This window comes from Fistularia commersonii, chromosome 33 (assembly GCF_037954325.1).
Source record: "Fistularia commersonii isolate RoL2024-O1a breed Wild chromosome 33, RoL_Fcom_v1.0, whole genome shotgun sequence".
Lineage (NCBI taxonomy): Eukaryota > Metazoa > Chordata > Actinopteri > Syngnathiformes > Fistulariidae > Fistularia > Fistularia commersonii.
Window position 1 is genome coordinate 3376133 of NC_141316.1, and position 10662 is coordinate 3386794.

Here is a 10662-nt window from a genome sequence, read left to right on the forward strand (position 1 = left end):
TGTATGCTGTTATGGGGCCCCTCCCATGCCCTTTGTGCCTCCATCTGGAATTAAACATGTGTCATATGAGATCATGACATTCAAAGCCAGAAAGGTACATATTTGTGCCTTGGGTGTAAACAGGCAACTGCTATACTGGGAGGTGTTTTAAAGCGCTGAAAATAAATAAAAACCTCATAAGTCCTTAATGCTACCACCTTTACAGGAAGCGATGACTTCCGGCTGCTGCGCTGTGGTTCATCGAAACACAGCGAACACACAGTTTCCCCATATCACATACACGACCCACACTGAAGAAAGGAGTCAGATGTGTGTAAAATACCAGCAGCGTCATGTCCGATCAGAGGGAGAACACCAGCGTTGGAGAAAATCTGCCAAAAACTTCTGGACAGGTATGACCCACACTGCTCCAGATCACTTAAACATATTGCGACTAATTCTTTACCATTTGAAATCAGTTAGTTTTGAATGCGGCAGGAGTTAAATTAGTCATTAACTAATTAATCATCTGATATCTGAATGTAGTAATAGATTAAGACTTTTTATTTTCTTGAACCAAAAAAAGAACAAAGAAAAACACTTATATTTTCAAATGGTATACAGATGTCAATCAACAGAGAATGGTCACTTTATCTAAATAGTTATACTAAGCTGCTGTGACTATGATTCACAACTGTTTGCGGATGTATACTCCCCTTAGATGATGCGGAGTGTTGTCTCCATTGTGTGTGTGTGTTTGTGTGTGTGTGTGTGTGTGTGTGTGTGTGTGTGTGTGTTGCTCTGTATCAGAGTTGTTGGAAGTGATGTTTTAATCCAGGCTTTTTTTTAAGTACACATGTTCAAAAGTAACAGGTCGTCTGTAAACAATGAATGAATATCCTGGTATGTGAATTTCAAAACAGTTCTTACTGTGAAAAAAAAGTTCCAAGGCTGTTGACTCAGTGTCTGTTTCTTCATCAGCAACAGAGGAAGTCTGCTAGAGCAGTTAAACCTATAATGTTCAAAAATCCCCCCTATTCCTTTTGATGCTCTGTTAAGGATCTTCTTTTTTGTTAGGTTTTTTTTTTTGCAATTTGATAAGGGATTTTATATTTGAAGATTCTTGAAAACTAATGCAAGGTAACGATATAACTATAGTAACTAAATCTTGAAATGTAGCACCCTCTGCAGACACAGTATTGTGTTTGTCTTCTAGATACACAAAAAAAAATCAATTTTCTAGACAAGCACTTCAGAAACATGCAAAGCATTGGCTATGGGTGATACAAAATCCAGAAAACCCCTTTTTTGACAGTGTCGGCAAATCCTCATCATATCTGTATTGTTTTTGACTTGTCTGTCTGTCTTTTTGCTCACAGTTGGCCCTGGGTCATGTGCGAAAACTTGGGCTCACGCGGCGATTGCGAGACAGAAGAGTAGGTGGCATCACAATAGCTCAAACAGTTACCGCAGGACACCTTGTGCAGCTCACTAGAGTCCATTCTCCTTGTTCCACCAGGAGTTCAAGGAAGATGAAAATCCAGAAGAGAAAGCACGACGACACAAGGAGCTGGAGGTATCATGAATTATGACCGACACTTGAGTTTAAAGTTCTCCCATTTAATTTTCACACTTATTCATGTCTGCTTAAAGCTGAAGCCTCTGTATAAGGAGCTGCTGTACACCATTGCGCACAAGATGAGCATCAACACATCGTCTACCGAGGCCTTCACTGACACCCAGCTTCATCAGTATATCAAGGAGGTAAACACCTCCACTTAACACATAAATGCTGCCGTGTTGGTGAAAACCCGATTGCCTCTGAACTGTTCTCTGTGCCAGGCTTTCATAATGACTGAGGAGGAGCACAGCAGTTTGATGGAAAAAGTGCAAAGCACAGAGGTGAGAAGAGGAAGTTGGCATTTGTTCGCATAAATGTGTCTCAAGAGACTGCTTAGGTCTATTTACATAACACACTACTGCCAAGCCTTTTCCACTGATTTTCCGTTGCATAAAGAAATCATTTTCACTTTTAGAGCAGTGAAACAATGGTTTTCAAAACTCTATTTTCTCGATAATGTGACCCTCGCAGCCTCCCGTGTTCTGCCTGATGGCCACAGTAAAGGAAGCCAAAGGAATCCTGGGTAAAGATGTCAGCGGTGAGTACCCGATGCTCACATTTTTAATTAAAACACGACTGATCCCTGATTTGGATACAGTCTGAACCACAAACACCGCCTCAAAGTTGTATGCCTTCCCTGTACTGTATACTGTATGTTCGGGCGCAATAAATGGAGATCAACAAAAGATACAGTTTTGTTATAGCCTGGGTAAATAGGTTTGTCATGTCACATGACCTGGGTATCTAGAAGGCCAAAATAAAAGTTTATGATTGTGCTGTCAAGGAATTTCATCAGGTGTTCCTCAGGTATTAGCTTCATGAAAAAGACTTGAGCTCAAAATGACCTCTAATCCTTAGTTTTGATGACTTAAATGGCAACCATTTTGATAAATGCTGTTTAGAGGTCAAACAATATTTGTCGTTCAATATATTCATCAGGTTAAAATGTTTGTTTCTGAATTTTGTGTCTTAAACTAACAATGTGGTTTAAATATTATGCCTCACTTGCCCAGGGCAACTCTAACCCAGGGAGGTCTTAAAAACCTTCCCACTTACAAGTCTCCTGAGCTTGCCCTGCTTTGGTCCACAGTTCTTGAAAATTATTCTCAATATGTAGGCCGTGTATTGACATCTGCCATCTAGTGCTTCCGCACAACAAAATTCCCTGTTTTGATTCAGAAATGCACCAAGATGTGAGCCAGAATAGAAAAAGTCAACTTTACGGTTGCGCTTCTTTAAAACCCTTGTCTGTCACAACAGTGCCATCTACTAAACTGGCTGACCACAAATGCACCATGTTTCAAAATTTAAAAAAGCAAGGTCCTCAGTGAGAAAGAGCAACCTATTGATCGCTGTGTTTTGTGTTCCCCGAAAGGTTTTAGTGACCCTTATTGCCTGCTTACCATACTGGAGGATGAAAAAGAGAGTCGCACGCGCAGATCCAGACCAAAACCCCGTAAAGCTGTCGTCAAAGATGCTGTTCCAGATGATAAAATTTACCAGACCGACATAAAGAAACAAACCCTCAACCCCATCTGGAACCAAACCTTTACAATGTCAGTGGAATTACTGAGTGATTCATGCCGCATCAAACCAACTGAAACTTACGCGTTCACCATTACATCCTATTTTGGGTTGTAGAGAGTTTGAAGATGTCACCGGAGCCAGTTTCCACCTGGAATTGTGGTGAGAAAAAGACCCAGCGCATCATTTTGTCAGCTTTGGCACTTCACCTCTTCACCTCCCTCCACCTGACCACCACGATTAACATTATAGGGATAAAGATGAAGAAATCTCACTCACTCAGAAACTTGAGGATTTCAAAACCAACTTTACCAGTTTAAGGAGGTACCGTGAATTCTTTTTTCACTCTCATCTAAACAGTCTGGCAAAAAAAAAAAAAGAGGATTTCTGATTTATTCAGGATGATCAAAGAGGTCAAAAAGGAGAAAGGCACAGATGACTTTTTGGGACACGTCGTTCTTAAGCTACAGGTATGGAATGTTTCTATTGTTTCCATCCAGATTTGAATGTTTTTCTGGTCTTAGAAAGAAAAGATTTCCCCTTAGGATCTTCACTGTACGGAGGACAACTGGTACACACTGGAACCAAGAACCGAGACGTATCCTGATCGTGGCCAATGTCACCTGAACCTCAAATTTATCCATAAAGGGGTATGGCGACAATGTTGTGACTTTGTTAAGAAATTCAAATGTTTATATACAAGCATCTGGATAGTGCCTCTGTAATACTTTGTGGAAGTGAAAAAAGGAAGTAGGGCCATTTCTTTTTAACAACACTATCTATGAAATTCATGGAATTGTCCTGACGGGGGCAGCCGTAAGAGGAATTCAAACTGATTGTGAATTATGCGGCTGACAGAGAGACGAGAGCCTGAGCGCCGGTCGAAATGCCTACAGCAGCTACTGCGGGATTCTGCAGCAGTTTGTTCAGGCCTACATCTCGAAGCAACAGGTGACATTCTCTCTCTTCATTCTCACCCACAAGTACAGTTCTTCAGTACTAACCCCAACCGCTGAGTCCTCCTCGTCACATTACCCACAACATCTTTCCTTTCCACAGGGTCGCGCTCCGTGGAAAGGGACGTTATGTGGCGAGGCTCAGACTCTGCTGGAGTTTTACGCTACACAGAATGACCTTTCACCTTTCCTTCAAGACCTGGCGTGAGAACCGGTGTCTCGTGGACGATTCTGTTCTGCCTCATCCGATCAAAAAGTCCCACTTAAGAGCATTAACTTTCGTGGTCAAAACAGGAATAGGAACTTTTGTTTCATTAACCTACCAAAAGCTATGCATGAAAATAAATTCTGATTTTTCTTATCAAACCTGACCTATAATTTTTATTGAAAAAGAAAGCGGATTTCTTTCTAAAACCCAAAGCTCATTGAGGAGTTTTGTCGCAGATTCACAACAGCTAAGATTTCCTGGCAAAACCTAATTGAGTAATTTATGCCCTAAGCATGTGAGGTTTTTTTTTCCTGTTACCTCACGAAACAATTTCAAAAATCTGACAATATAAACCCAAAGGTCAACTGTCGACACAGTTTTGCACATAAGACTAATACACCACAGCAGTAAACATTTTTCAAATTGCTGGTGTTTGATTTTTTTTGCAGACATATCCAATGAAGGTTTATTTAAAAAGTTGTTTCAATATGTATTGGTAACTTGGTACTTGTGTTTTAAACCCAAGTGTCACACTTCATGTTGCACCTCTGAATGTGTGCTCACCTGACAGGAAGTGGGTGGCGTACAGCAAGCTTTACCAGAGCTTGGAAGTGGACTCCTCTGTCCTGTTCCAGCAACTCACCAGCATCGAGTACCACTGGCATCAGCAGGAACTGCCTTACCAGCAGGTAGACCCTTGACTCACCCTGCAAATTAAAAAGGATATGTGTTTGTTTGTCTGTTAATGCTCCGGATGAATGCTCTGTGTCCAAATGTTCAAATTGGTGTTGAGAAAAGCTCTGCTTTTTGAACAGAAACAAGAACTTGGAGACTCTCTTCATGGTTTCCTGCATTACGGACTCTGTCTTGTGTCCAAATACAGAGATATATTTCCCCCGATTCCCGCTGCCACTCCAAAATTACATACTCTCCTCAGGTAAATGTCTCTTTATGTTCTGACACAGTGGCTGGAAATCATACATTATCTGATACACGGAAGTACAATTTTATTTTTCAGACTCCTGGTCCAGATTTGTAAGACCCAGGCTTTTCAAAAACTGAACCCATCTGAGTTTGAGCTGCACGATGAAGTCATTGATGCCATACAGGTCCGTGAACTTCAGGTTATCATTTTTTCAAAGGGATACCTTTGGTATTTGGACTTATTGAGTATTTGTATGACAGACAGGCACACAGGAGTGGTTCATCATCAAAAAGGGTCTGCATCAGCCTATGACCAAGGTAAAAAACACCCCTATCGGGAGAGTGTTCCTGCCATATTCGGATTTTTATCTCATGGTCATGCAATTATGGCCTTTCTGCACAGGAGCTGGCCGAGATCGTGAACGCCTTCTCCAGGTTGATCGGCGAGGTACAGGAAGACATCAAGCACAACAAGGACGCCTGGAATCGAGTATTTGTCAGGTAATAATATTAATTATTATTACTTCAATATGAACAGTTGACGATTGGTATTTAAATGTTTTCACTTCATCCTTTATCATTTGTGGTTTAGACATGTTTTGATGTCCCTTTTTCAAGTTGTGGTCAAAGTGCTGTGCTTTGACACTGATGTGTTTACTCTTGGGTCCAAGTGGTAATTTGTGTGAACTCCATCTTCATTTGGAATATCTATGGATATTCAAGGATGTTTGTAAGATGAGGGGGGAAATGGCAGCATCTGTGACAGGCCAGCAGAAGAGTAAAAAGACACTTTTGCAAATATGTTTTTCTTTCTCGATCATAGTGCTGTGCACCTAGATGTGTTCACTGTCGTCTATCAGAAGCTCGACTCTCTGGTAAGACTCTCCAGACTCTAGAATTCTCTGCCACCCTGTGTTTTTATCTTCCTGCCTCACCGTGTCTCCTCTCTTCTACGCAGCTTGCAGAGGAAATGATAAAAACCTTCTCACTGATGGAGGGTCAGATGGAGCAGGGTCTGGCCAACAGTTTGTTCCCGGTATACCTGAGCCTGCAGGCAATCCTCAAGGACAAGGCCTTCTTACAGAAGAGGTTAGAAATTCTTTTCGATCTCACTTCCTGGTGGAGTGTCGTGCAAAAGGATTCCACAAGAGGGCATGGTTTCACATTTAGAAATTCAGAATGAAAATGAATGAGGACCAAAACATGTTCGTAAGCGACAAGTCGTAAACATGCATAGTTGTAGATAGAGCTGAACAGATTGAAATCATATTCAGGGCCTTGTTGGTGTTTTCTTAAATATGAAGATTGGTGTCAGACACTTTTGATGCAGAAATATATTGTGATATTGATTTTGATAACACATGTAGCATCTCTAAGTGTGTTTGAGGAGGCACTCAGTGTCTCTGGACACATAATCCCAGATTATTCCCATTGCTAATACCAATAAAATGTTTGTCCGCCATTTGACTGATATCGATTTAGTCTTGATATTTTGCTGTTCTTTCAGAGGATGCCTTAAGTTGACAAACTTCCACAAGAATTTCATAGACGCTCTGCCTTACTGGCTGAAGCAGGCGTTCAGCACCACACAGGACCGGGTGGAGCGGGCCGTGCAGGTGGACCAGGTAACACCAATATTTACATGCATTACTGGTTCAATTTCTTTCCTGCACAACATCGTCGTTCACGTGATTACCTCCTCTCAGCTGCAGCCCCTGCAGTCCGGGGACGTGCCGGTGAAGCACAGCTCCTCAGCCGTGGACCTGGTGGCGTGTATCCAGCCCATCTGTCAGCTGTGGGAGCAGCTGTCCTGGCCGGACCATGAGGAGGCGTTCATGCTCATGGTCAAGATCACTGAGGTGACATCAGTATGGGAACATGCAGAATAACGATATTAGTAATAATAATAATTTTTGAAAAAGCAAATAACACTATTCAACAACGGCACAACAACACAGTATCAATGCCGCACGGTGTTTTCGTATTTGAGTAAAACAGTTGCAGTTCAGTCCGTCATCATACAAAGTATTTTTGTGCAGCACAAATATAAAGGGCTGGAGGTCTAAATCGTAGCTGGTGGAGATTAAAATAATACCACACAAGAGAAAATAGGGGAGAAAGTCAACCATTGTAAACAAAATATAAATAGGTAGATATAACTGCATATAGGAAGGACACTCAGGAAAAGGGGCTTTTAAGATGTCTCTCTATGTGTATTCAGGATGTGTGCAAGATTGTGGTGACCTACTGTCACACCCTGAAGAAGAGGGTCAGAGTACTATCGATGAACTCGGACCACGGCAGTGCCATCAATATGGTGAGTTGGTGAAAACAACAACTCTGCTGCTGCATAAATCATCGGCATCTCAGCCCTGCATCCATCTCCACAGCTGTGTGTGGTGGTAAATGACCTCGAGCACCTCCGGTCCCTCTTGAGTCGTCTTCCTGCCCAGCTGAACTGGGCAGGGCTCCGGGAGCGCACCCAGCACGTCATCGGGGAGAGTCAGTTCAACAACACACTTCCGTTCCAGCTCCAGCAGGCCCAGGGCATCCTGGGCCAGGAGACACGCTCTGCCCTGAATACATTGGGGATGAAGGTGCGTTCAAGGAGGTAGAATGAGAGATTAAAAAAAAAAAAAAGGGGGGGTTGATTTTAAATCAAATCATAACTTCCTTCAACTTGTGTCTTTGAAGCTGAATACAGACATTGAGACACATGTCAGAGGCATGTCCACCAGGCGGAGGTTTCCCTCCATGTCAACAGAGGACGTAAGTGTTTGATTCATCATCGCTTCACGTACCAACTAGTGTATATTTGCTTAACGTCCAAACTCCATGATATCAGGCTGCTGCGCCTCTTATGCGTTACCTGGAGCAGGAGCTTCACTACATGAATGAAAACCTGGTTCAAGAGAACTTCTACAGGTGCTGAGCTCTGTAAATGCTGCACAGCTTTTAACTCCATTCACAAAAAAAAACATTAATGAATAAATCTTGTCTCGTCTCCCTTCCGCAGCCTGCTGACCCCTTTGTGGAACAACTCCTTGAAGATTCTCCACCAGGTGGCCACTCAGCACCCCCAGCAGGAGGGCCTGATGGTGTTCTGTCAGAGGCTGCTGTACACCCTGCAGGTCGGTCTTCCCCTCCATGTCGCTTCATAATGTTTTAAGCAGAAATTGTAATCACTTTGGTACCTTTATTCCAGGGAGGCTGAATGTCTGGGTTTCAACTCCTAATATAACCAAACAAATTCCCAAACAAGTAAACCACCCAAGACAGGTGGTTTACTTGTTTCTTTGCGTAACCTGATGTGTATTCCAGTGCCTGGAGCAGTGCTTTCACGCCGAGGGAAATGGCCTTCCTCTGAAAACGCTTCATTCTGATGAGTACAAGGTGAGAATTTAAAAAAAGCAATTTCGATAGACTGAGAAAACTCACACCTGGTGGTGAATCTCTTCCCCCGTCTCCCTCCAGAATCTCAAAGCCCACCTAACCCACCACGCTCAGAGCAGCCATGAGCTGATGGAGAAGTTCCTCATGAGAAAGATTTGGGAACAGGTGAGACGGCGAAGGTGGAGTAACATCATCCCAATGAACTGGCTTGAACTTGTCTTCGTCCGTCACACAACAGAACGTGTGTTGTGGGGAGAAATATGGCGCAGTCACCCTCCTCACGTCCTACCGGAGGTCCGACCAGCGGCTCAGAGTTGAAGTCCTGAATGCAGTCAACCTCCTACCGATGGACTCGAATGGTAAACTGATAGAAAGCGCTTTGATGAAAAAAATTCAGTGTTTATGGAGTCCCATCCTCTGAGCATGTGCGATATACCAGGTTTCAGTGACCCGTATGTCCAGTTGTGTCTGGAACCTCATCACACCTTCCCAGAGGTCGAAGTCTGCCGCACTCATGTCAAAAGCTGCGACCTCAATCCCCTTTTTGATGAGGTTTTCGAGTTGTGAGTCCTCGGTGGAATGTTTTGCACGATGCATTATGAGGCCTGCAGTTTTCACTCTTTTTATTATTTTTTCCTTTTGTAATATCTCAGCCTGGTTTCTCTGGATCAGTGCCAGGCGCCAGGGGCCTGCCTCGTGGTCACGGTTCTGGACCACGACACCCTGATGACAGATGACTTTGAAGGAGAAGCCTTCCTGGCCCTCAAGTTCATACCTGGAGTCGCAGGAAGGAGCAAAGTAGAATCAGACAGCCTGTGTTTACAATCTGAAGTGACTCCAGCTCAGATACGCCTGCCTCTCATGCATCCAAAATCTGACGGTATGATGCTGGTGTGGAAAAATAACCACAACTCAGACAGTAATTATCTTTGTTCTAAATGAGAAATATTCACATATTTAATCTCAGTATAATTTTGTGACTTTATTAACTTTTGTTTTGTATCGCCTGCTGTATTTGGAGGGAAATGACCAGAATTGCTGCATGTTGACATGTTGTTTCTAATTTCGAAAATCAAGATGAATAGAATTGTGAGGTTAAACTTTAGTGTAACTATCAAGAAATAGACAATCTCAAAGAAAATTTGTAAAACAGCTTAAAATCCACAAGAAATTACCCTGTTTCTGACCTACTGCATTAGATTATTCCTGGTCAAATTTTCTGTTAATTATTTCTTTATATAAAAAATGATAGTGTTTCTTAAAAAATCCCAATTAAAATTGGATCAAAACATTAAATCTTGAACTTTCATTTCTAGACAGAGCTGATATTGTGACTTACTTACTGCCCCCCATCAACAAAAATTGAACACCTTGTTTGAAGGGGATTTTAGATATTTTCATGCTCTGCTGTGATGCAATTTCACCCAAAAAAAAAATCTGAGTTGTAAGTCAGGCTCATTGGAAATAAGCTTGACTCCTAAGAGCTAAAGGGCTCCTATGAATACTTCAAAGTTGGCCAATTTTCCCCCTATTACTGGATGAATTTAAAATTGATATCAGTGTCACATCATGTGTCTTTACGATCATCTATGGCCATTCAGGATCCAACAGTCACTTTCTTCTGTGAATGCCTCGATATAACGGAGAGGCTTTTTACTTCATGAGTGAGTCTTTTATCTTCACTGCATGTTTAAATGTCCGCCATAACAAAACAATAAACCAAACACTAACAATTTAGTGGAAGGTTAATTATGGTTCAGTTTTGAAGAGGAACAACTCATACTACTTTTCTTTAATTCATAAGTATTTATAAATGTAGACATTCAAATGATCTGAGGACTCCAGACTTGTTAAAGCATCTATGTGTTTTTCCTTATTCTTTGTGTGTGCCTGTCTTCCAGGGGACAACATATTGACATTACTGGAGTCCAGGAAGGCCGAGCGTGAAACACAGGCCTTTGTGAAGAAACGACGGCAGAGAGAGAGACAGTCCCAAGAGGGGGTCAAGCCTTGAATCCTGTTCTAACACCCGTGCACTCACTCGCACACACACCCAC

General features: G+C 42.3%; 1 protein-coding gene across 1 annotated transcript; it reads left to right on the top strand.

Moving 5' to 3' along the window:
* The first annotated feature begins 278 nt into the window (after positions 1–278).
* On the top strand, positions 279–10654 carry unc13d (unc-13 homolog D (C. elegans)). Its single transcript, XM_086140859.1, has 33 exons — positions 279–392; positions 1359–1415; positions 1499–1555; positions 1633–1743; positions 1822–1881; positions 2072–2138; positions 2976–3156; positions 3242–3286; positions 3377–3448; positions 3525–3594; positions 3670–3774; positions 3983–4075; positions 4184–4284; positions 4860–4977; positions 5104–5225; positions 5307–5397; positions 5474–5530; positions 5616–5713; positions 6036–6087; positions 6171–6301; positions 6720–6837; positions 6919–7071; positions 7434–7529; positions 7603–7809; positions 7907–7981; positions 8058–8137; positions 8229–8343; positions 8534–8605; positions 8687–8770; positions 8844–8964; positions 9045–9168; positions 9259–9485; positions 10507–10654. The coding sequence occupies exons 1-33, from the start codon at positions 333–335 to the stop codon at positions 10617–10619; spliced, it is 3333 nt and encodes a 1110-aa protein (XP_085996985.1). The 5' UTR covers positions 279–332; the 3' UTR covers positions 10620–10654.
* The last annotated feature ends 8 nt before the right edge of the window (positions 10655–10662 follow it).

Coding starts and splice junctions, on each gene's coding strand:
- unc13d (XM_086140859.1), top strand. CDS start 333: ATGTCCGATCAGAGGGAGAACACCAGCGTTGGAGAAAATCTGCCAAAA. Junction 5,226..5,306: donor AAATTACATACTCTCCTCAG/GTAAATGTCTCT, acceptor TTTATTTTTCAG/ACTCCTGGTCCAGATTTGTA. Junction 8,771..8,843: donor TGAGAAAGATTTGGGAACAG/GTGAGACGGCGA, acceptor GTCACACAACAG/AACGTGTGTTGTGGGGAGAA.